The 24545-nt window shown below is 38.1% G+C and overlaps 1 protein-coding gene across 2 annotated transcripts in view; it reads left to right on the plus strand.

The window, feature by feature from the left end:
• NAA16 (N-alpha-acetyltransferase 16, NatA auxiliary subunit) overlaps positions 1–24545 on the plus strand; it is a 65057-nt gene that overhangs the window by 26830 nt on the left and 13682 nt on the right. Inside the window, exons 9-10 of one of the 2 annotated variants that reach the window (XR_011697315.1) lie at positions 3457–3563; positions 13349–13518. Coding sequence is in view for 1 of the 2 variants with exons in the window: in XM_071550521.1 (XP_071406622.1) it covers positions 3457–3563 (107 nt within the window). In the remaining variant the exon portion in view is untranslated. The remainder of the gene's footprint in view (positions 1–3456; positions 3564–13348; positions 13519–24545) is intronic. The other variant, XM_071550521.1, reaches the window with a different exon arrangement.

The following is a 24545-nucleotide window of genomic DNA, read 5'->3' on the forward strand; positions in this document are numbered from 1 at the left end:
TGTTTAATGTGCATTTCATACCTGCTTGTGCATTTAATACTTCCTTTAACATGTACACGAATCAGATGTATGCATTTCTCTTGGAATAGACAAAATCTTTCATGTTTAGGTGTTGGTAGAAAAACTTCATGCACTCGAATATGATGGTATGAGCTATGTAATATTTAGTATATTTTGGTAAAACTACAGTACAGAATGGTATGCAGATTGTAGGAGTTCATGTACATAATTTTTCTGCATCATCCAGGACTTATGACTTAAAAGGCAGAGGGTATTGTACACTTGAATTAAAGGTGTTAAGAGTGTGTAGATATGCACATCCCCTCCTGTTTTGGTGTGTGAATGCACACCTACTGTGTTCTGCTTCATTGCAGAGGTTTGGAACTCAATTCTACAACAAAAACTATCTTTGTGCTGATAATTTAATAAGAATAGAGGAAAAAAATCAGGTCTGCAGTATTACCTAGCATTAATTATTTAATTTTATAGTTACATTCTTTCAGTGACTGTCCTTTCAGAAGTTGTTTTGGAATACAGTGCACAAATATCCTCAGTTCTGGAAGGAATATTTATATACTTTTTAAAATAGAATGCTATAATCTTCCAAAACAAAAGGAAGAAGATTAAATGAAAAGTTCAATACATAAAAATATACACTTAGTATTTAGCTGTCTAACTGCAGTAACTCCAGTAGAAGACTTTTGGAAAGAAATGCAAAGTACGTAAGCTAGATATCAAGTGTCAAGAAACTTGGATTCAGCTGCATGTTCCCAACATACCTGCTCATGCTTTTAAGTTTATGAGGTTAGTTTTTAGTTTAGCTCCTTTACTAATAACTACATTTGCTACTCCACTTTCCTCTTGCTGCTCATGAGTCTGAACGTGCACACACACTTCCCGTGTAACACACTAGATTTTTAACTGCTTCATAAGAAGCTGCGACTTGTGCCTTTTATAATCCTGTATACTTGAGTTTCTTTGAAGATAAAAGGGCACATTTTAAGGCATTTTGCTAGATTTGAAAAGCTAGGTGACAGGTGATTGTTTTTCTCCTATAATAAAGTTATGGTATCACAAAGCAAACAAAGAAATAATCTGTAAAATGTTTTCCTATGTCTTTGTTAATAGTTTATTTTGCTGTTGACTTCATTTCACTGTGTCTTTTGCTCTGGGTTACCTTATATCTATGTATCTCAACATGCATCTAAGTAGAAATATGTATAGTAGCAAGGATTAGTTGCTCATGCTGTGGCATTAGGCTAAATGAAAGCAATATTTATTACTAGATTGGTCGAAAAAGGGCTCTTGGCTACTTTCTGTATCATAACAAATAAGAATTTTCCTAAATTAAAACTCGTGTTTCACTTATTTATTAAGCTTGTATCAGGCATGAATGTATAAGACTGTTTTTGATCCTGTAGAAATTAATCTATTCACTAATTGATCTCTTAAAGGTACAGATGGCAAGAATTCCTGTCACTGCAAGTTATTAGTGAGAATGTGAATGTGTAGAAAGAAACATGTTTGCAGAAAAATGTTTGCAAATTTTGAGAGGAGAATTTCTAGTTAAATGCGATTGCTGTTCCAGTGTGGTCACTGGCCAGTTGCATCCATCCCTGTTTGATTCAGGTTTAATTTACTTCAAAGAATTAAAATATTGTAAAGGCTTATATTAAAAGGGCAATCCTTGCCAGACCTTTTGAAGCATTGCATCTTAACCTTGTGTTTGATGCAAATCAGCTCCTTGATGCAGCTGGAAACCACCTCTGTGGAGGAAGGCTGTTGCAATCAATTTTCAGACTGATCAAGTCTGTGTGGCCATGTAGTTTTAGATTAGTGTGCGCTGCTGTGGATTCACAGCTCCTGTGGTCAGGTCTGTGCTGCCTCAGATTAAATTGTGAGCTTGGCTTCTTGTCGTAGGAGGGTGCCTAGATGTGTGCTTTATTTTTTTATTTTTATACTTTGCTTTAAAGCTGTTCTGCTTTCTATAAATAGGTACTTAATGGAAGGTTGAATCTTGCTTTCCTAAACTCTGAATTGTTATTCTTCTAACAAGAAAATGAATGAGAAGAATTCCACAGGAGAAACCGAGATGGATTTTTCTTTTTTATTGTATAGTGGAGTTTCTGTAGTGCAAGAAAACATGTTTTAATTAATCCGTCTGTAATAAAGCATGTGCTTACAGTCCAGTTATGGATCCCCATCCACGAGCAGTAGGAGTTTCTATATACAGCAGTTTGTTTTAGTACAGTGAGGTGAGAACATGAGGTACTTTTATTAGGCCTAGTGTTTATTAGCAACAGTGCTGATAACAGTGAGTGTAAGACAATTAAGAATTGGTGGAAGTACATAAAAATGTTATATAGAAAGCAGTAGTGGCTGCATTTTCTGAATATCTATGAAACAATCTGTTAATCAAATTTTTAATATGTTCTTAATTAATTGAAGTTTATTTCAACAGTTTTATGTGTCAGTTTTACGTGTGTGTGTTAGCATTATGTGAAGTGTACTGCTTCCTTGTTTAAGGAGTTAGAGGAGTCCACAACTGAGTAGGCACTGAAGTGTAGCAACTTCAGCTCTATGCAAAAGCAAAATCAGTAAAAAATACTAATGTCCCCAAACAACAACAGTAAGAAAAACCAAACAAAACAACCACAACTGAAAACAATCATTTTTCATCAAAGGAATAAAAACATAAAAGTCAGCTGTTTCCTGGCTGATTTATCTTTTCTTTGAAGTTCTGCTTTTTTTTTTTTTTAAGAGCATTTCTCAGAAAGATAGCTTATGCTTTCAGGTAAAAGTTACGATACTTGCAGTATAATTAGATCAGATTTTTAGATTTCTGCAGTATATTTTGATAGAGATGATTCTGATATGAAGCTTATGGTTCTGAAACAGTAAGTTGTGTATTCTTTTCTGATTCCAGAAACAATTGTATCACAAGTCCTATCCTAGTCATAAAAAATGGGACTAGAAAGGGGGCAGATGGTTCATGTCATCCATCCTTCTTCCTCAAATCAGGATAATTTATATCTGCGTTACTCCTAACAGATATTCATCTTACTTAAGCATAAAAACTTCCAATAATGGAGCTTTTACGAGACCTCCATTGTTTTTCTGAACATTATAGTTTTCTCCAACGATTGTTTAAATAACCCTTGCTACATCCTCTGTAGCCAGCACTTCATTTTTTTTTTTAATAGGCTTTGCAGGTTTGAGGACTGTTAATGTGTCTGCCAGCGGATTCCTAAACATTAGCAACTTAGGCATTTTACTATGATATTTTTTTTTAAAGTCTGGAGCATATTTGTATCTTATTAAAGAACAGGAAAGATTAAAGCGCTTACCAGCAGTTTCTCAGTTACTCTGTTATCCAGAGTTGCACAGCAATTAGTGCATATATTTATATAACACTTGCAATCACTGACATATAACCAAACACACTTTTGTTTCTAGGTGAAAAATTTAGAGAACTAACGGATAAGTTCCTGAGGGTTAACTTCAGTAAAGGCTGCCCACCATTGTTTACCACTTTGAAATCTTTATATTACAATCCAGAAAAGGTAAAATTTAGTATTTATTTGGTTTTAATGAAGTATTCTATATTGAATTCTAATAGACTTAGAGTTTTTGTGTAGCTTTTCCTGTAACTTACCAAATATAGTTGAACGTTTTTCTCTTATTGTGCTATTTTGTCATATGTGAATGATCACTTGATGTCAAAATGCTTGAAGCTGGATTGGTGCAGAATGCACTGAAGTTCTTGAAACATCAGAGATAATCACTAACTTTGTGTACTTTAGGTGTAAACATTACAGGATTCTTTCAGCTTATGGTTTATGATGTCACCAGAAGTAATGACTTTAAAATATTACACAGGGGGCTGTTCTGCTTACATTTCTGAATTGCATTAATACATTCGTATTTACCACAAAGGCTCGTTTCCTGTTTCAGTCTGTAGCTGAAACGTCACCGTATAATTTTTGTGCTTCTAAACTCTCACAGTTTTTGCGAAATTGTTTCTCAAATGTATTTATTCCTTCCAAACACAACAGTAAGGTGTAGTGAAAATAAATTTTCTAACTGAAGCATGTTATTAAATTGTGTAGAAAATAAAGATCAGTCTTGTCAGATGTTGCAATCTTTGCTACAAACAATAAAACTCTGGGTCTTCTAATCCGTTCATGACTATGTAAGAAGAGGATTTTGTACATGATGCGGCTTTTCAGTAAGCAGTGCATATTGCTTTATTTGGACTGAAATTATTCTTTCTAACAGTTTCTTTGCTAGTTGTCCTAACAGGAAATTTTCAGTACACTTCTGCAGTCTGTACTTTCACCGTGGTTGTCATAATTTTAGTAAATTCTGGTATCGTGTTGTTGTGGTTCAACCCCAGGTGGCAACTTAAGCACTGTGCAGACCCTGCTCACTCCACCCCTGCAAAGTGGGGTGTACAATCAGAGACAAGTGAACCTCGTGCATTGAAATAGGGACAGTTTAGTGTTGAATCAAAATAAACTACAAAGATGGTTATTCTTATTACTATAATGAAAACGGGAGAGGGAAGACTAAAACTCAAGAGAAGTAAGTGATGCACAGCACAGTTGCTCTCCATTCACTGAGCAATGCCCAGTCCATCCTGAGCAGTGATTGGCAGCTCACAGCCAGCTCTCCCCAGTTTTCATAGTGGACATGATGTTCTGTAATTTGAATATCCTTTGGCCAGTTCAGTGGGTCACCTGTCCTGGCCATCCTCTGTCTTGGCTTCTTGTGCTCTTGCTCACTCACAGAGCACAGGAACCTGAGTAGTCCTTGACTCAAAGCAAGCACAGCATAGCAACAACTAGAGCATCAGTGTGCTATCAACATTTTTCTCATACTAAATCCAAAACACAGATTGTATAAGCTGCTAAAGAGAAAATTATCTCTGTCCCAGCTGCAACCAGTTCACAAGTATTGTACAAGCTTTTCTACAGTGCCCAGTGCTAATACACACTTTTCAATGTAAACATTTGAAATGGATTTGATATCTTCTTAAATTGCGATACACTGACTATCTAGATACAGGTACAGTCAGTGCTGGGCAAGTTTTACTTCTGTTTGGAGTACGAAAAATGTAGAAATTGAAAAGTACATATAAACTTATTTGGCATCTGAAAAGGTTTTTCGCACTTAATTGATTTTTGACAGGATGGATAAAAAAAAGTGAGGGCTACCATATTTTGGACAGACTTACACAGAAAGAATGCATTTCTGCTAGTTATCTTCATTTTTTCAGATAAGTGTTGTTCTAAACCGCCAGCTTAATCCTAAAGAGGAATTTAAATCAAGAGCTTCACCATTTCGAAATGTGTGTGGATTTGTTTGTGCTGCTACCTTTTTTAGTCTGTTTAAGAAGTTAAAAGTTCAGTGTTTTATAATGATCAACTATCAACGTGTGTGTTTCAGTAAAAGATCCTTTAAACAGTTAGGGAGTTTAAAAGGTAAATTGCTCAACAAAAGAGGTAATCCACCAAGAATACACTGGAGTAATTTTTAATTTACAAGTTAGCCTAGCATTAACTTATTTTTGTTATACAAACTTCTCTTTTGAGAATTATTTGATAATATCCTTCTCTGGTGCTGTTTTTACATGTTTGTTACACTCTAAGTTGTTTTACAGAAACTGAAGTGCCTGTTTGCCCAAATTTCTTGTCTAGTTTTGAGGCTTCATGATAGTAAGATGTGCCTAAAGGGTCCTGAAGACAGAGAAGGTAGTCTTTGTTGTGTGAACATTTCTGGAAATAGAAACTATAGAATCATCTTTGCATAGGTTATCGTAGAGTATGTTGTTCTTCTGTACATTCCTGGCCTTAGATAATAATTTTTAATGTATTTGATTAAGTCAAAAAAGCATAATCCTTGTATTCCAGGCGTAACTTTTGACAAAATGAAAAATTTAGCATGACTGTTACCCAGTAAAAAGATGTCTGAAGTAGTTCCTTTTAACTCTGTTTTATTGGTTCTGGTGTTTGGGGGACAGGGGAACTATTTTAGGCCAGTGTGTATTCATATTTCAAAAACGTTATGTGGTGGCTTTTGTTCCAGATTTTCTGGAGTATGTTTTTAATAGTTAAGGAATGATACAAAGTTCCATATTCAGGCATGTAAATTTAAGTCCGAGACTGTAGAGTCCTGTTCAGCTTAGCACCACTATGTGATTTCTTACACGGGATCAGTTGAATATCTCCCAAGGCTCCCTTTGGCTGTGCTAGGTACGACTGATAGATGTGTTTTTATTATAGGGGGAGCACAAGCACCTGTATTACGGTTAAAGGAATGCAGATGTCTGAACCTGAAGGGGTCTACTGAGTGTTCCATCTGTTTCACTAGGATGCGTTCAGAACTGTTCATGCTTCTTCCCCAAAGTATCCATTATGAGTACTTCATATCTATGAAACTAACATTGAGGAAGTTTTCCCAGTTCTTTCCAGAAAGAAATAGTGAATGTCCCACCAAAAATAAAACTGAAATCACTGCAACACTAACTGGGTGGTGGGATGTTAGTTTTTCAGCTATGGAATTGGAATTTATTTACATACTTGTGCAAATACTGGTGTGGTGAAGGGTGTGGAGTACAACTTGTTCTTCATCACTTCATTGAAGAATATGCCTTACTTTGGTTAAGGAGCAAAGGTATTTTTATCTTCTTTCACAACTGAATTAGAACTGTTTAAAGCGATGTGGGTGAAGTCACAGAGGGTGCCATAAATGGGAAACATAAAGCTGTTTGTTTCGTGGAAAAAATAAATCCTAAGGTTATTGCTGGAAGAAAATTTTTGAGCAACTGAAGACATGAGGAACTGAGATCTGTTCAGTAAAGATTACAGAGAGCTTTGTTTCTCTTTGGCATTCTCGAAGACTGATTTTGAGGTAAAACTTTCCTTTATGATAACTCTAATGAGTTAAAATGTACTTCATATTGAATTATGCAATCTGTGTGTCTCTTGTGATTCTGGAGCAGAAAAAATTCTATGTGTGTTGGCCTTGTGGTCAGTGTATGATGTGCAGAGGTTTTTATTTGACTGCACAACTGGGGTGAAAAGGAAACTGTTCAAGATTTGCTAACTGTCTGATACACTGATCCTTGAGAAAGTAACAGAGTGAAACCTGGGATAAGCAGGTTAGGTGATGTTTTATCATTCTCAGCAATACTGTTACCTTCTAGGAGGGAGTCATTAATCTACTGATTATTTTAAAGCATACTAAAAGAGCTGGAAGCTGATGGGGAGGAAGTGTTAAGCTTACTTTTCTGTACTCTACTGTACATACTTGTGCAACAAGATCCAATTTCAGACTTTCTGATCCATTCCTTCTTGCATATCGGTGATCTGGTTAATGTTTTTCCCCCTGGTTTTAGAAAAGAGTTATCCAATACATGGTTTAATCCTTCAAATCTCTTCAAATGAGGTTGTGATTCTTCAGGTTTTGCACTGTTAGGCTAGTGTGATAAGTAACATGTGAACTGGTTTGTTTTTTAGCTGTTTTTTCGTCTTTGTCTCTGGAGGAGACACGACTACTTCAGACTGAAGGGTGAGAAGCTTGAAGAAATGGAGCTAACAGTTGTCTTTTGCCCAGATACTGTGCTGCCATTTTACCTTGATCAGTGTATTGTGCTCTAGGTAGAACTTTTGATTATAAAAATACTGTGTAGTTAAAAAAATCATGCCAGCTGTTCAGTGTCTTCAGTGCACTTCTATACCACGTTGAAACATAAAGTTACTCTAATATTGAAATAAGGAGTGAGAGAGGCATCAGATTGTAGAATGAGATGTCACATAAAGGCCAGCTGAGACAATGTCTGTTCACTTTTTTTATAATATTGGTAACTGATTTTCTGCAGGTTATATGGATGAGTAAGGATATGTTATGGAAAGAGTTCAAGTTATTTCTCAAGTGAGAATTGCTACTGTGCTCCCTGTTTGCAGATACCAAAGGCATGCACTAATCACTTCCTAACTTGCTGCACTGGTACACAGCCAGATTCCCAACAGAAGACAAGGTCAGCTGGAGGGTGACAGACACTCTAAGACTGAGCCTGGCAGTGTTTTTCAGTGTCTCATTCAAAGCAAGTTTATAATGTCATATGGACTGTGTTCAGTGGTACATCATTGCTGATACTCAGCCATAGATCACTTTTTATCTATAAAATATGGGAGAAATCATTTGATAAAACACTGTCTTGATGGCTCTGTTTGTATTTTTAAAAAATAACTTAGCACAAAGAATGGTGTTCATCATTGTATGTTTGTTTCAGGTGTCTCTTGAAGTAACCACTGTATGTTGTGAAGATACTGGCTATGCTTTCCTTTTATTCCTTAAATGGCAGCCTGAGACTTTTTAAATGTGAAAACTCTTGGTCATAATGAAGTAAGGTAAAGGGAGTGTGGTTGCATGAAAGGCAAAGTTTACAGATGTAGAAAGCACTGTGCCAGTTTCTACTTACCTCTTGGGTTTGGAGAAAGGAAAGAGCTGAGGCCTTCCTCTACAGGTTACTAGTGTTAAGAAACTTGCATTCTGAGCTTGATAATAATTTTTCTTTACTGATCTTGTAGTGTCTTGAAAGAACAGTGTGTTTCACTTGGTGTGTCAATTAGCTGACTTCTCGGTTGCTCAAACTGCTTACAGACTCCTAAGTATCACTTAGAGGAACTCTTCTTGTATGGAACAAGTGCAGTGATAGCTTTTGCAAAACATTCACAAGCAAAAGACAAAACACAGGTATCTCTTCAAAATCAAGTTCACACACTTTCCTGCACACATTGTTACTTACTATAGCTATGCATGTTGAATTGAGTTGAAAATTTTTGGTGCATTATCAAGCATGATTTTACCAAAGTACAGATAAAAGAAAGGAATAGTCTTGATGTTTTTGTAGTGTGTTTTAGTTGTTGCTACCTGTTCCTCAGAAATTATTTGCTGTTTTCTGTCAAAAATAAAATTCAGTCTTCCTAAGAACATTCTTTAGTTAATTTGTTAATCAAATTTTAATTGTCGTCTACATTATGTATGGCTGCTAATTGAGGGAAGAAACTAAGATGGGAAAAATATGAGTATAGACTCCAAGTTTCTGTAATGTGTTGAATGTTGTTGCATGCATTAAAACAAACACCAGCCACTTGGAATCCTATCCTTCAAGAGTGTCTGATTTTAAAATAGCTTTTAGAATATGGAATTATTACAGAGATTCCACAGCAAACTTGTACCTTGGTTATGAGTTCAGTCATCTTCTCCAATACCAGCTTTTGCCTGTTTGTACAATTCCTCTGGAAGCATATTCTTGGTTCTGACTGTTGTTTAAGTCACCCTGAAGGAATCCTATGAATGTCCTAGAGCTCTGCAAAACTCCCTAAGTTTGTTCCATGTTTGTTTGTTTCTTGGCCTTTGTCTCCCATGTTAACTTTATCTGGATAAATTCTATCATAAAATGGAAGAATTCTGGGGTCCTCTGTGTTCTGGTAGACAGCAAACTGAACCATCATTGTAAGCCATCATTGTACTTTGTGATGAAGAAAGTCAGTGGCATCTTGGGCTGCATTAATAAAGGCACCACCATGAAGTCAAGGGAGGTGATACTTCTCAGGCCTGGTGAGACACACCTGGAGTGTCGAGTGTGATCCTGGGCTCCCCTGCACACAAGCTGTGGAAAGAATCCAGAGAAAGGCCATGAAGTTGATGAAGGGTCTGAAGTGTTTGGCATATGAGGAGAGACTGCAAACTGGGATTGTTTAGCTGGAGAAGGCCCAGGTGGGATCTTGTGTGTATAAATAATTGAAGGCGAGAGTGGAAAAAAGACAGCCAGATGCTTTTCACTGGTGCCCTGTGAAGAGACAAGGTATTATACGTGTGAATTAAAATACAAAAGAACACCTGTACGAAAGAAAAGATGCTTTCTTTCATGGAGGTTGTCAAACATGGGAACAGGACATTCAGAGAGGTGGTGGAATTGTCTTCCTTGGAGATGGTCAAAATGTGACTGGATAGAGCCAGAAGTGATCTGCTTCAGCTGATCCTGTTCTGTAAAGAGGAGTTGGACTAGGCAGTCTGTAAAGGTCTCTTCTAACCTTAAAGTCTCTTCATCTTTTCACCTTCAAGTCTAGGATCAGATCGCAGCCATTGTTTGCCAGCAAGCCAGTCTGAACTGGTACTTCAGTATCAGGACAAGTGCATTTTATGCCAGCACTAAGAAACTATATCAAACAGTGCAGAAAGGCACAATAAAGACTGACATCCTGATATACTTGGGCATCTATATACAGAAGCATTGAGATTCCCTAATCCAGATATTGTGATTTAGAATCTTTATTTGTAATTTTTATATCCATTTGCCAGCAGAGCCCTCCTAATCACTTCCTAGAATTTCTTGCAGCAACCATTCACAAAGGGAGAAAGTCATCACAGAATCTGCCTTTTAGAAATGGATTAACTTCAAAACATGGCTGAGTAATTGCAGACTCACCTGAGTGTTGGGTTGAATGTCAGTACATGCACGGTTCACTACATGTTACATTAAGTGTGTGTAACTGCTGCTTCAGCCTAGATGCTTGCCAAAAGAGTAAGTTGTTTATTCAAGAGTGAAATGTGATTAGGCTGGGGATGTGATCTACAGATATGAAGGGATCTTATAATTGTTTCTGCAAAGTCCTTCATCAGTCTTGATTTTGGAGCTCTCAAAATTGCACATATGGCATGGCTGCCTTTATTTATGTGAATTTTCACAGTGCCAATTTTAATAGTCAGTGTTGTGCATTTGGTGTTTTGTCAGTGATCATCTGCTTGTATTCTCAATTAAAGAGAAAGAGCTGTTCAGAGAATACTTCCAACTTAGAAATAAGTGTTCCATTTGGCCAGGCTGTTCATGTAGATGCACATTGAAGCAGAGTTAGACCTCTTTGAGGTGGTGAAGGAAAAGTGGAGAACCAGATACTGATAAAATTCTAGTAAAGTCATAATGGCATCCAGATTATTTCTTGGTTCAGACAGCTCATGTTCACCCTGAGTAGTTGCCTGCTGATGTAGACACTTTGTTCTAGCAAACCTAGTGGTGTTCATCATATTGTACAGCAGGGACTGTTGGTGTGATACTGTGGTGGGGTCAGTGTGCTGTGTAAATGCACAGCTGTTGGGACATTCTCAGTGGCACAGTTCTTTAATGCTTGACAAATGCCCTATGCCAGGTTATAAATCAGGTGCTGTGTTTTGGAGATCAGTAGTTCAATATTTAATGACTGTTACTTATATTCACTATTCCAGTACCTGTTTTTTTACTGTAATCTGCAGTGACAACTGCAATGTCATATGTTTAATGAGAACAGGAATTTTCCCTGGAAATAGCCTCCTTCATGGGAGTTGATAACACAAGTCTCATGATCTGTCATCCTCATCTTAGAGATTAAATATATAGAAATTCCATGCCAGAAAAGTTCTTGATCTTTCTGTGCCATGTGTGTTGAAGGTGAGAATAACAGCCACAGAATTTGTAGGACTTGGACAGATGATGCTACTCAGGGAACTGATTTATGAGTCTGTTGTCCAGCTCAGAATGGATTATCTAAGAGCCCTGACTTGTGGGCAGAGTGCTTCACATTTCCAATTGTCCATTACACCCTGCCATTTTTGCCGAAAGAACAGGGCAGGGGTTTGAGCACCAGTTTCTGAATCTGTACAGCTATAAATAGGTACTCAGTTTTTTTCATAACATGTAGTGCTATTCAGCTGAAAGTGGAGCTGCTCTGCAATGTTCTGCAATAACAGACTCAGAAAGATGGATGGAACATGGGAAAATAAAAAAATATTAACTGGTCTCATTTGGAAAATCCACAGGCATTATTTAAAAAAAGGTCACGTGCTACAAGATGTGCTTGTGTGTATTGGGGCCAGTGATGTTAGTGTGTTTTGAAGAACTGTAGTTATTTCTGAAAAAAAGTAGTTTCTTTTACTTAACATTCTCATATTGCCTTTGGAGATTTATTCACTTGATATTCTTGATCTTACCATAAAATATTAATGTTTTGCATCATCAATTCATGAGCATACTTGTAGGTTACTTGTATTTTAAAGTGAATTTGTTTTCTTTGTGACTTTTAACCAAGGGCTAAGTAGTAAGAATTGTAGATGAGTGACTAAAATTAATTAATTCTAAGCAAGTGAGATTTATGGGAGGATATCAGGGGAGGTTATAACAAAAACTTTGTCCTACATAAAAAACTTGATTGTGTTTTGGGGTTTTAATTAGCCGGATAGCCTGCTTTCCTCTACAACTTCCAACTGCTACCCCAACAAAACATGGCTTTGAAAAACGTAAACATTGTGGGTATTTTTACTTATGGTTGAAACTTCTGAAATAGTATGAACAGCTTTGTTTTCATGATTTGTGGAGACTTTTGGAGTAGCCATTTAAAATACTGTGTGAATGAAAGGTTTTGAAATGTGACTTCTACTTACATACTGAGAAACATGAAATATTTAAAGGGAGAATGTCTCAGCCCAGTATAGTCTGTGTGTACACGAAGTACTGTGATATGGGTGTCCTAGTCTATACAGGGAGAAGAATTTCCTGTCAAATTGCTGGGCTCTTACGCTGCAAATGGTTTCATGATTTTTTATGCTTTGCTTAGTGCTTTAGTATCTGAGCTTGGTTATTAAAATACAGGTATCAGCAAAGTATAGCCATTCTCCTTGAGTTTTCTGGTATGCTACACCTTTTATTTGAGAAGCCAACTGTATAGCATAGAGGCTTACTAATCAGGCTTCTTTTACTTTCTAAATAGCAAATGTGCTTGGCTATTTAAACTACATTTACCCTATTGATACCTTTCAGCTTGGATAAAATTCACAGTTGGTCTAGTACTTATTATGTCAGGAAGAGGCTGTAGGCTTTTTTGCATATCCAGAAAGCAAAAACTGGCATTTAGGAGTGCCACTGCATTATTGTGAGTTTTGTTGTTTATCCAGAGTTTGTGTTCAGGGTGAATGTAACTGTGTCTTGTGGCAGAATGTTGCTGCTGGAAGCAAATAACCTGAAGGATAAGCAATTCTATGTGATATAGTAATTTTCACATTGTATAAGCTCCTGTCCAGATGTATTAGAAATAACTGTAAGCAGCCTTTTTTAAGTTCATGAACCTCACAACAGGGATCTTGGGGATGCTTCCCTCACCTGCTCCCCAGAAAACTTTCTTTACTTGAGCAATGTTCAAAAACTCTTTGCTTCCCCCTACATGTTGGTCTCTCTATCCATGAGATAAAAATCCAAAGAGCCAAGATCTTCAGTTAGTCAACATCAAGGTTTACGTCGATTGTGTTGCAGGTTCATTGGTTGATTCCGTTGAAGCTCGACATTAGTGCACATGTGCCCTTTTTTGAGTATCTAAAATTATGGAGGCTGTGAGGAAGTACTGGATGAGAGAATATCTGGCTGGAAGAAACGTCAGAAACAACAATCTCAAAAAAAAGGTGTAAGACTGTCCACACAGGAAGGTAGGCTGTTTTCAATGAAGATCTTTCTTAAACTCTTTCTGGAAAGAAGGCATATTTCTTCCTTGATGTGGAGAGCTAAAGAAATACAAAGCAAATTGCCACGGGGGTTTTTTTGTTGTTTTGTTTTCTGGGGTTTTTTTTTAGGTAGATGTTCTCTGCAAATTACTGGTGGATTACAAAGGAAGTGAAAAACATTAGTTCTGCTAGGAATCTTTCTGCATTGTAAGAAATAGCTCTGTAAGAGTAACTAAAGACAGCCTTTTGTTCATACTGAGTCCGTCAGTGCAAGGGTTAGAAAGTTATGTCTTTGAGTTAAAATTCCAGGAGGGGAAATCTGGTTGGTGAACTTGCTCAGGATCTGGTTAACAATTGGTGTGTTCATAGCAAAAGGTGGCATTTCAACTGTATAACTGAATCATAAGGAGGAGTAAGGAAATTTTAAAATAAATGGAGGAAGGAGAAGGGTGAAAACTTCTGTTGTAGGTAGGGCAAGGATGGGGTGATCCCACTCTGCAGTGAGAATGGGGGGCATAAAACACGTCGGTGGCTGATGGTTTGGGTCTGTGAGGTAACGTGTAAGATGAGAACTGACAGATAGAGCCAGCTGATTTGTGGACTCCTTTATCAAGAGAGCCTTTTTAGTCTGTGTAATCTATGTTGGGATTAACTGCTCCAAAAATCCATTTCAAGACCCACAAGAAATGCTCTCAATATCTCTGCTCATTGTTGCTCCTGCTGATTCTCTGCTCATGTGGAATGATTTGCTTTTTTTAATGTAGTTCCCAAACTTGTCCAAAAGCTCTCAGAAAACCTGTTTGTTGTGTGATGCCCACAGTGAGATCTTAGAGTATTGGTTTGCTTTGAATTTGTATTCTTACAAATCTTGAAACTTTCAGTACAAACTTTTTTACTAACTGAGCTGTGTCTACAGTTTTACGACTGGTTCATTAATATTAGCGTAACTGGAAAGTCAAAAACTCCAAAATTAACAATATCTTTCTGAATGTTTGCATACTGTGCTAACTGCCAAACAAAACATTTGCATTATTTCTCATGCTCTGGCTTATGTCATGCTTCACAAGTTACTAGTCTTGACACTGTACAATAAAAAGGGGGTGTGTTATCCATATTGGACACATTTAAAACAGCCAGTAAGATGTCAAGGCTGAATTCTCCAGGTATTGATCCTACAGCCTAGGAGTCACAGTTTCAGGGATGTTTACTTTCAGAAACATTCACTGATCTCAGGTGACATGGAATGCTCAGCCTGTTAGAAAATCTGGTTCTGCATGTTTTAAGGCAAATGAAAACAACAATCTTTGTGGGTGTCAGTGCTTTCATAGAACACTATGCCATTTCTTTCCCATTTTGTTCACTCTCTGATGTATGTTAAATGAAACAGGTGTTCTTCAGGGGAAAAATGTTTACCAAAATACTTTATATTGTGTTACTTGGTGTCTGTAGTTCTGTTGCTTTGCAGCAGCTCCTTGATTTGTACTTTACAACCTCTTGGCTTTAGTGTAACTCAGACACAGGATTGCTGTTGGAACAGTAAGTCTGAGCTAGCCAGTCATCTCTGAATTTTAGTACTGTTTTTCTTATGTACTACACTCATATCAAGAAATGTCAGGTTTTATAACTCAGCAGATATTTGCAGTTCATTATTTAAAAAAAATGGGTAGATTTCAGATCCTCAGTCCTACATATGAAGTGCTTTCCTAGCACAACTTTGCAATTTATGACTGACTGTGGGAGTTTGTTTCATAAGGCTCTGTCATGTCTCTTAACAGTATGTCTGGGGAGAAACACTATCCCACTTACAGTCTGTTTATCCTTTTGTGCTAGTTCCTAGATGAAAGATGTCTAATACATTTAAGCAATGTGGTTTTCCTTGAGCTTTCTCTTTGTGTAATTGGAAATAGCACATGAGTAGGCTTCTCTAAATTACATACAGACTGCAGTTGTAGGCTGGTATGTTAAAATTCTATGGCTTAGTTGGAAAATGCAGTGAAAGATCAGAATCTGGAAGTGTAAAATCGAAAATTAATTTAAATAACTAGTCTTTAATAGACTTGCATGCAGTCCCTAGGCTTGTGTTGTACATTTTACAGCTTGACCACTATTGTGAGAGTTTTTCTGGAACATTAAGTCTGTTCTGACCTTCTGACTCTGTTCTGAGGTGTTGGTGCCCTACTGAACTCTAGAGGCCTGCACAGACACTTTCTAAATTGTGCAACTTCTCATTGCCAGTTTAGTAAACTGTTAATCTGTGTTAGCTTTCTCTTCCAAACACAATTTTTAAAAAGCCCATATAGAAATGAGAGATGATCCTCACAGTCAAATTAGTTAACATGATACAGCTGAACATTCACATTCCTACTTTGTTGTGTAGCTTTACTATAGGCAGCATATTTGCTGCACCTATAGTCAATACACGTTTTCATTGAAGTTCCCTAAGATTTTAGGGAAGTTAAACTTTATTATATTGATTACAGCTAGATGTGTAGTTGAATATGAAAAATTATTTAACTACTTCTGTTTTTTCTGAATGGAAATATGCTACCTTTGATGAAAAATATTAGAGCCATTTTGATCATTCCTAGAAAAGAGAAGACCTGATTTCCAAGTCTGGCTGAATCAGTCCTGTTTTTCCGTCCCAAATAGATGCCATAACAATTTGATGAAGATACTTGAGGAGTATTGATTTTAAAATAACTGTTAAGAATTTGTTTTACTATTCAAATTGTTGCATTTAAAGCACTTGAAAGTCATGTCTGGCTCTTGTATTTATAGTCATTGTACTTAGTTGGTCATGATTAACATGAGACTGATCTTGTACTTCTAATGCTGTTGCACAGCTCCGAAGGCGCTTGTGCAGCTGTACTTTGTGTGTAAACATACGCATACCAGACCTTTTCATAGCAGCAGTAAGTTCTTTAATGAAGAGTGTTCTTCTTGTGACTTGTTTGCCATTCTGTTTGAGTACTCTGCTGTCTACAAAGCTGGTGTGCTGAGCAGCTTTCCACTAGATTTAGTTCCTTTCTTAAAGAGTAACTCAGAAGTACAAAGCCTGTTACATTTGTGACATAAGTATGTTTCTAGTGCATAACTTTGAGACAAAAATGGGTTAATGCAGTCACCTATAACTAGAAATGTTGCATATTTTAGTTAAAATTACAAAAGAATTGCAATATTTATCAAATACTACTGCTACTATAAACTTTTCAATTGATTATGCTTGTCCATAGCATTATTTTTAAGGGGGTGCTACTTCAGCAGAGCAGGTGTCAGAATACTGTGTTAAAAGTTACTTTTTGAATGACAGATGCAAGCTAGACTTAGATAAATGGAGGAAGCTTTTTCTTCTGGAGTTTGGTATTTCAAGTAGCCCATGTGTCCATTTGTGCTATTGACACTAGAAAATGTATCACTTTATTTCAGGGTTAGCTGCTGTCAGTGCTAACAGCAATGGACAGCAACAGCTTTCAAGATGGTACTACTGAGTTAATGCTTTTTGGCTGACCAGCCCTTATAAGCTGGTACTCTTTAGTGAAATTCCTGAGAATAAATGTTGTCTTAGCCACCACACACTGAGAAATGCTGAAGTTGGTGACTAATCATGATATTGTAGGCTAGCTTTATAGAAGAATAATGTTCTTCTGCTATCTGGGTCAAGTTGGCCAGTTACAAGCTGACTGGAAGGGTGTTTCTACAGGCGCTTGCACCTGACTGTAGAATATCTAGGTTGTCACTGAAAAGGGGTGCAAGGTTCTGAGCAGCTGCTTAGCAAACTTGATTGAGGTACAGATCTGAATGAAAATGCACTGGTTTCATTTTTTTGACTGTTGACTCTGATTTAGATCAATTTAACGTGCATACAGACACATTGAACAATGGGTTTCTTGGAGAAGCAACAATGACTATTGATGGCTCAGTCAATAAATTTAAAAATAGAGATGCACCTACATCTGAATTTCTGTTAGATTTAAATGAACACTTTCATTGGGTATTCCACAAAATAATAAAGCTGCTTATTTGACATCTGTATATGTCAAGGATAGATAAGAAATTTAATGTGATTTATGTTGAGTAAAAGGCTCCTTGTCATGTTTTCCTGTTTTTACTTTCATGGCATGAAGGGGTAAAATAATTTTTAATTGATTGTGATTTTTGTTGCATTCAGGTGTTAGCCATATACTAAAGTGTAAGCAATGGAAGTTGTCTGTATGAAGGTGAATAGACTTTCAAAATTGGAGTAATTTATTTGAATTTTCTCTGTAGGCTTGTCAGTGGCTCATACCTCATTGGGTGAGGGAAAGCTGTACTAGCTATTTAAAAAGTCGGGGGGGAGAAACTTTTCAAGTGAGACTAAGGAAGTTGTTCCAAGTAAGTTAGTGTATAGCTGCTGTGACTGAAAATGGAAAATATTCGGTCATTTGCATGCCCTTCACCTTTTTCTTTTTATACAGATAAATCTTAATATTCATATCTTGTGTTTTAAAGCAGGTAGATAGAATGTGTTAAATAATGGAAGAGCGTTTCTTCAAAAAAAATCAAAATCAGCCAGTGTGAGCTTTGCTGCAGAAACTTTTTGGTTCTTCTCTGAACTGTGTAAACTTACAGATGTTGTGAACTTAAATATTAATTTACATAACATTTTAGTATGTATGGCAAACAAAGATTTGGGCAGGGCTCTCCCCACGTGGGTGTGCCCTTCCAGCCTGCGCAGTGGATGTTTTAGGTGAGGCACAGCGTGCGCAGAACTGGCCCCACCGTTTAAGTCCTGAGGTCCATCTGCCACGGCCGAGCGAGCTTGGACAGTGACAGTGAAGTCCTCAGGACTGTCACAGCACCCGGTACTAACCAGGGCTGACCCTGCTGAGCATCCGAGATGTGACGGGATGGGATGCCAAGGAGGCTTTGAACTGCCTTATAACATTATAGTAACCTGTAGGAAATGCAGCTTCTTAGGTGGTTGCTCATGTACACCTTCCCGTGTGGATGCATTGGAAGAGCCTGAACTTAGACCTTTTGTGCAGTGCAAGTGTGCCAGCTGGCTCATGTGTTTCGTGTGCTTTGTTCTTTGCCTGGATAAAAAGCCTGTCTCAATTCGTGCCAGTCATCTCTTGGCTATAGATGAAGCTGCTTCTTGTCTTCCTTAGGCTGTAGTAAAACACTTTTTCTAATGTGTAGTCACCATCTCCCCCTGCCCTTTTCCCTTGATGTGGTTAATTGAATTTAGGAGCTTTTTTCTTTTTGAGTCTATTGGCAGTTTCTTTATTTGAAACTTCCCATCAGTGTTTCCATCCAGAAAGGTATGGTCAATAAGCCCTGGATTGAAATACCATTAATCATGTGATGAGGCCATAGTGGATACTGTACTTTATCAGAAATGGGCTTCTGCTGCCATTCCTAAGTATTTTTGTAGGCCTGAAAGTTCACATCTAAGTGCCTGTATTTGTAGTGATGGCAACTTCAGGTTGCAAATTTTCCATATGGACAGAGCTTAACAGGGTCTGAACCCAGGATCCTTGACTGCAGTGTCTCCAGGGACTCTTCTCAGGAAGGGAAGGTTCCTTGTCAAGCTGTTTGCCTCTCATCCAGCACAAGATACCACATCACCCTTTTCAGGGAGTCTGTGGAGGTGTCTCTGTGAGCAAAGGGAGATGCTTGTTTGAGCTGTCACTGTATTGGGGCTTTTTCTAGTGCTAAGCTGTTGCTGGTTCTGTTTAGAAAAGTGTGGAGAGCATGGAATCAAAAGGAAAAAGAGGAACCAACTTTTTGTAGTGTGCCTCTCCTTTGTTTTATGGGTTCAGCTTTAAGCTTGGTTGGATGACTTCCTGTGCATGTGTGAATTGATTATCACTATCAGAAATTGACTGGTAATGGAGACAATTCAAGAAGGGCTTGGGTTGGTATTGTTAACTGTGTTAAGCACAGACCAACTGCAAACCCTGTTCAAAATTGTCATCAAAGCCCTTCTCCAGAACTGTGAGCCAGAAACTGCATTATGTTTTTTTGTCTTAGTTTATTTGGTACTAAGTTCATAAATATTTTTCAGAGTCCATTGATACCACTTCTGCACATTGTGAAGACCTTCTTATCACTTTCTTAGATAACATCTCATTGTAGCAAAGTCTTCATATTCACATAGTACTCATACGGAGTGTTTTTATTGTTGCTTCTCTTATTTCCTATGAGGCTTTTAGAATATTTCTTCGGGGTGTGTAGTGGATATTTCTTTGTCTTGTGAAAGATAATCCTAATTTGGTCCACAAGGACTTTATCTGTTAATGTCAGCATGGTTTTCTGGTGCAAGGAAAACTCTTTGCCAGTGCTGCAGCTGGAATTCTTAGTTTGTCACTCAGTCTTTAAGGTATCCCGTTTTTTCTAGACAATGAGGACTTTTGAAGCTGCACAGCATCACTTTTCTTTCAGTACTCTGCAGCAAAACAATTTGAAAATTATTTCGAGATACTTTGAGAAATGAAAAATAGCTATACTTTTCAAATAGACAACAAGGGTGCGTGACAAATCTACTGGATGCTTCTGCTGTGTTGGAAAAGTGATATAACAAACTCAACTAAATCCCATTTTCCTGAATAAAGCATACAGTTCTTACTTGGGAAACCAGAAAGCTTTGTTTAGTACCACTACTTGCAAAGCTTGTGAAGGGAAATACTGTCAAAACTCAATTTACTTTAAGATGAAAACCAAGGGATTGATTTATCCAGATTTGAGACATACTTGTTGAGTATTAAAGTGGAAGCTTTGCATTATTAGGAGTTGGTGTTTCAAATAAGTACTCGTCTGATCCAGAGATGTTTGATTTGCTGATGACAAAACATATGGTGCTTTGGGATCAGTTTCTGTGACCATCAGGGCCCCTGTTGTGAGCACCATGCATTATCTGCAACAGACAAGTTTTCTTCAGGAAAGAAACTACTGTGGAGAATTCTCTGTTTAAGGAGAAAGGCTGTTCAATCCCAAGTTTCAAGGACAGATAACATAACCTTACTTTGAAGGGCAAGAACACACACTTGGGTTTTTTCCCTGTATGCATCATTTCACCTTAAGATAAAAATGCAACATGGAGAAATGCTACTTTTGTAGGTTGGTTTCTGCAGTCTTTCTCCCTCTCTAGAGCTTCAGAGGGAAATCAAGCTTGCCAGTGGTGACGGCCACCCATACTGACACTTTGAATCATAAGCAGCTGTCTGACATCTGAGCTAGATTCAGAGTCCAGAACATCTGTCTTAGGAAATGTCCTGTTTAATTTTCAACACAGAGGACCTTCATCCTGTGGAGATGAGCAAGTTCATGAAGGGTATCCCCCCTACCTGCTGTTTTCCCTCTCTTTTTCAGGCTCTTCTGCACTAGACGTCTTTTTGCTAAACAGTTGAAGTGCTTTGTCAATATAAGAAGATGTTCCTGTGAAATTACTCCCTTGTTTTGAAGGAGGGAGAAAACTTGGGCAGCAACCCATCGCCCTCCTCATGAAGGGCTACAGTTGTTTTTAAAATTATCTGCAAACTGAAGTTCAGAAAGGTAATGCTTCATGTAACAATTGTCTCTGAAATGTAGGGAATACGTATATAGAATATATTGGATAGTTGTGCTGTAATACAGTTAGTGTTTGATCTTTCAGACTCCTAATCTGGAAGATACCTGCTTGATAATACCAAAGCAGTTTTGATTCCTGAGTGTTATGAGTCTTTTTCCTGCAGCTGACAGTTTTATGTACTTCTTCTGGATCAGATGTCTCAGAGGAGGTCTGCGTTGTGTAGATGAGGAATAGGAACCATCTAGATGTTCAACACTTTGTTTTTTCCAGTCTGAGTATTGATACTGGATGGCTTATGAGTATAGAATGATTCTTTTGTCATCTTTCTCTTACATTTTTATTCAGAAGCTTTCTGAGACAGATGAATCTGAGTAGGTTAAATTCTTATGAATTTCTATTTTTCTAATACCCATCTGCTGTAATTACTGCAAAGTAAATACCTAGAAGTTTCTTAAGAGAAGCCTCATTAGATCACTTATTGGAAACTGAAGAACTGTTGTCTAGTTTTTTCACTCTAACCCTTTGGGAGTGGCTATGAAAAGTATTAGCCAGAGTTTTCCCACATGGAGAAGTCTTCAGCTTGTAGGGTTTCAAACTTGGAGCATTCATTGAATTCTGTTAGAAGAACAAGGTACAATATGAGACACTGATATTTGAATCCATCATTAGCAAATTAGCAGATGACACCAGGTTGGGAGGGAGTGTCGACCTGCTGGAAGGCAGGAGGGCTCTACAGAGGGATCTGGATAGACTTGAGAGATGGGCTGATTCCAATGGGATGAAGTTCAGTAAGGCCAAGTGCCAGGTCCTGCACTTTGGCCACAACAACCCCCTGCAGCACTACAGGCTGGGCACAGAGTGGCTGGAGAGCAGCCAGGCAGAAAGGGACCTGGGGGTACTAATTGACAGGAAGCTCAACATGAGCCAACAGTGTGCCCAGGTGGCCAAGAAGGCCAATGGGATCCTGGCCTGTATCAAAAATAGCGTGGCCAGCAGGACCAGGGCAGTGATCCTTCCCCTGTACTCTGCATTGGTGAGGCCACACCTTGAGTATTGTGTTCAGTTCTGGGCCCCTCAGTTCAGGAAAGATATTGAGGTGCTGGAGCGAGTCCAGAGAAGAACATCAAGGCTGGTGAAGGGACTGGAGCACAAGTCCTATGGTGAGAGGCTGAGGGAGCTGGGGTTGTTTAGCCTGGAGAAGAGGAGGCTCAGAGGTGACCTCATCACTCTCTACAACTGGCTGAAAGGAGGTTGTAGCCAGGTGGGGGTTGGTCTCTTCTTCCAGGCAACCAGCAGTAGGGCAAGAGGGCACAGGCTCAAGCTCTGCCAGGGAAGGTTTAGGTTGGATATTAGAAATAAATTCTTTACAGAGAGAGTGTTCAGGTATTGGAATGGCCTGCCCAGGGAGAGGTGGTAGGTTCACTGTTGCTGAAGGCTTATAAGATGATACTGGATGTGGCACTTAGTGCCGTGAGGTAGTATTGTATTATATGGCTAGTCTTTGCAAACAAAGATTTGGAAAGGGCTCTCCCCACATGGGTGTGTCCTTCGAACCTGTGCAGTGGATTTTTTAGGTGAGGCACAGCGTGCACAGAACTGACCCAACCCTTGAACTCCTCAGATTCATCTGCCAGGGCCGAGCGAGCTTGGATGGTGACAGTGAAGTCCTCGGGACTAGAACCTACAGCCCCAGGAGGTCTCCCATCCACGTACTAACCGGGGCTGACCCTGCTGAGCTTCTCAGATCTGACGAGATCGGGTGTCAGGGAGGCATTGAACTGCCTCATGATCTAAGAATCACAGTGGTGTTGGATCAAGGGTTGGACTTGATGATCTTTGAGGTCTCTTCAAACCCAGTTGATTCTATGATTCTGTGATTCAGAAGCTTGTAGGTTTGACACTGAGGTGAGACTATTTTCTGAGACACCCTACTGTTTAGGAATAGGTTGCAGTGGACTGTGCTGCTGCTTGAAAGAAGAAAGTTACTTTAATTGCACAGTTAAAACTATTCTGAATGCAGTACAGAACTGCAAATAGCTAGTTTCTAAAAGGTGTTGGTTCTCTTAAAGAAACCCACCCCAACAACCCCACAACGTGCAGATGTTTAGCTTCTGCCATATATGATGGTTAGGCATTCTGTAAGGAGGAAACGGTCAAAGTGGTTCTCTAAAGCATCAATCTCTTCCTGTGTGTTAATACACAGAAGAGATCCATTCAGTGTATGATGATGCATCATTTCAGTATTGTAAGAGTAACTCACTGTTTTGTGTCCTTTTTGTTGCTGATGATGTTCAAGGCATGATAATGTGCCCCTTGCCTGTGTCCCAATGCTGTAATTATGTATGATTTTTATAATAGTGAAATGTATTTTTTAGAAGAGCATATACTTGAACACATGATCTTTTAAGTATTTCTGGGATTTTCCTGAAAACTCACCTGTAATGCATAACTAATTTTTCTTAGCTTAAGGCCACCATTGCATCTGCAGGTCAGTAGCATGTTTTCTGGTTTGGGCAGCTTTGTTAGGTGCACCATGAAACTTTACATCTCAGTACCACTATTCAAACTTTCCCTTTTGGCATTTGCCTTTGAGAACAGAGTAGATGATACTAAACATGTTCTCAGGAGATCAAAAGGCAGGGACTCAAACCTGTGCCAAATGGTAGAAAATTGATTATTTCTCGAACTGCCTACCCACAGTAGCTTTTAATCTCTGTTTGTGCTGGAAGTGCTGGTAACTCCTTCCTGAATTACAATAGCAGCAATTGAAAAACAATACGTAAATGTAGTGTTTGTAACTGATAAATTAACAAGCTGAATTCTTTAAAAAAAGACTGTTGACACAGCTGAAGTCCAACCGTTTTATAGTACATTATGATAATTCATTTCCTTTTCTTGCAGTTGCTTCATTGAAGAAGGATATACAATATTGGTGTTTGGAAGGTTGTCCTTGAAACAGAAGTCTACCATAAAATACATTGCCCTACTGATGTAATAATAGCATATAGAATCAATGTAGTAATTTAACTTCCATAAATGAACCAGAGAATTTAAGCTTTTATTTGAAAAATCTTCATCTTTGCTTTGTGCCAGAGGCCCGTTCATCTTCCATGATATATTTCACCTCACTTTTTTATTTATGTTCTTTAAAATCTTCTCTGTATTGCTGTTCTTACTTTTGTTCCTTTGTCATTTCATTCAACTTACTCCTATATGGAGTAGATTAAAAAAAAATCAGACTAAGGATTAGGCAGCTGTATTATATGGAATATTAGCCCTAATATTCCATTCTGGGTACCCGTATTATTGTTCTGATCTCTGATAGGCCTGTTTTGTTCTGTCTAAAGAAAAATTTCTGTAGCAGGAGTTGCTTTGTGTATGACCTGTAGCACAGATTTCCATTTAATGAGTGGCCCATAGGTACCACCACTGTGATAGCTACAAGTGGTGATAAGAATTCCAG

This window comes from Pithys albifrons, chromosome 1, assembly GCF_047495875.1.
Source record: "Pithys albifrons albifrons isolate INPA30051 chromosome 1, PitAlb_v1, whole genome shotgun sequence".
NCBI lineage: Eukaryota > Metazoa > Chordata > Aves > Passeriformes > Thamnophilidae > Pithys > Pithys albifrons.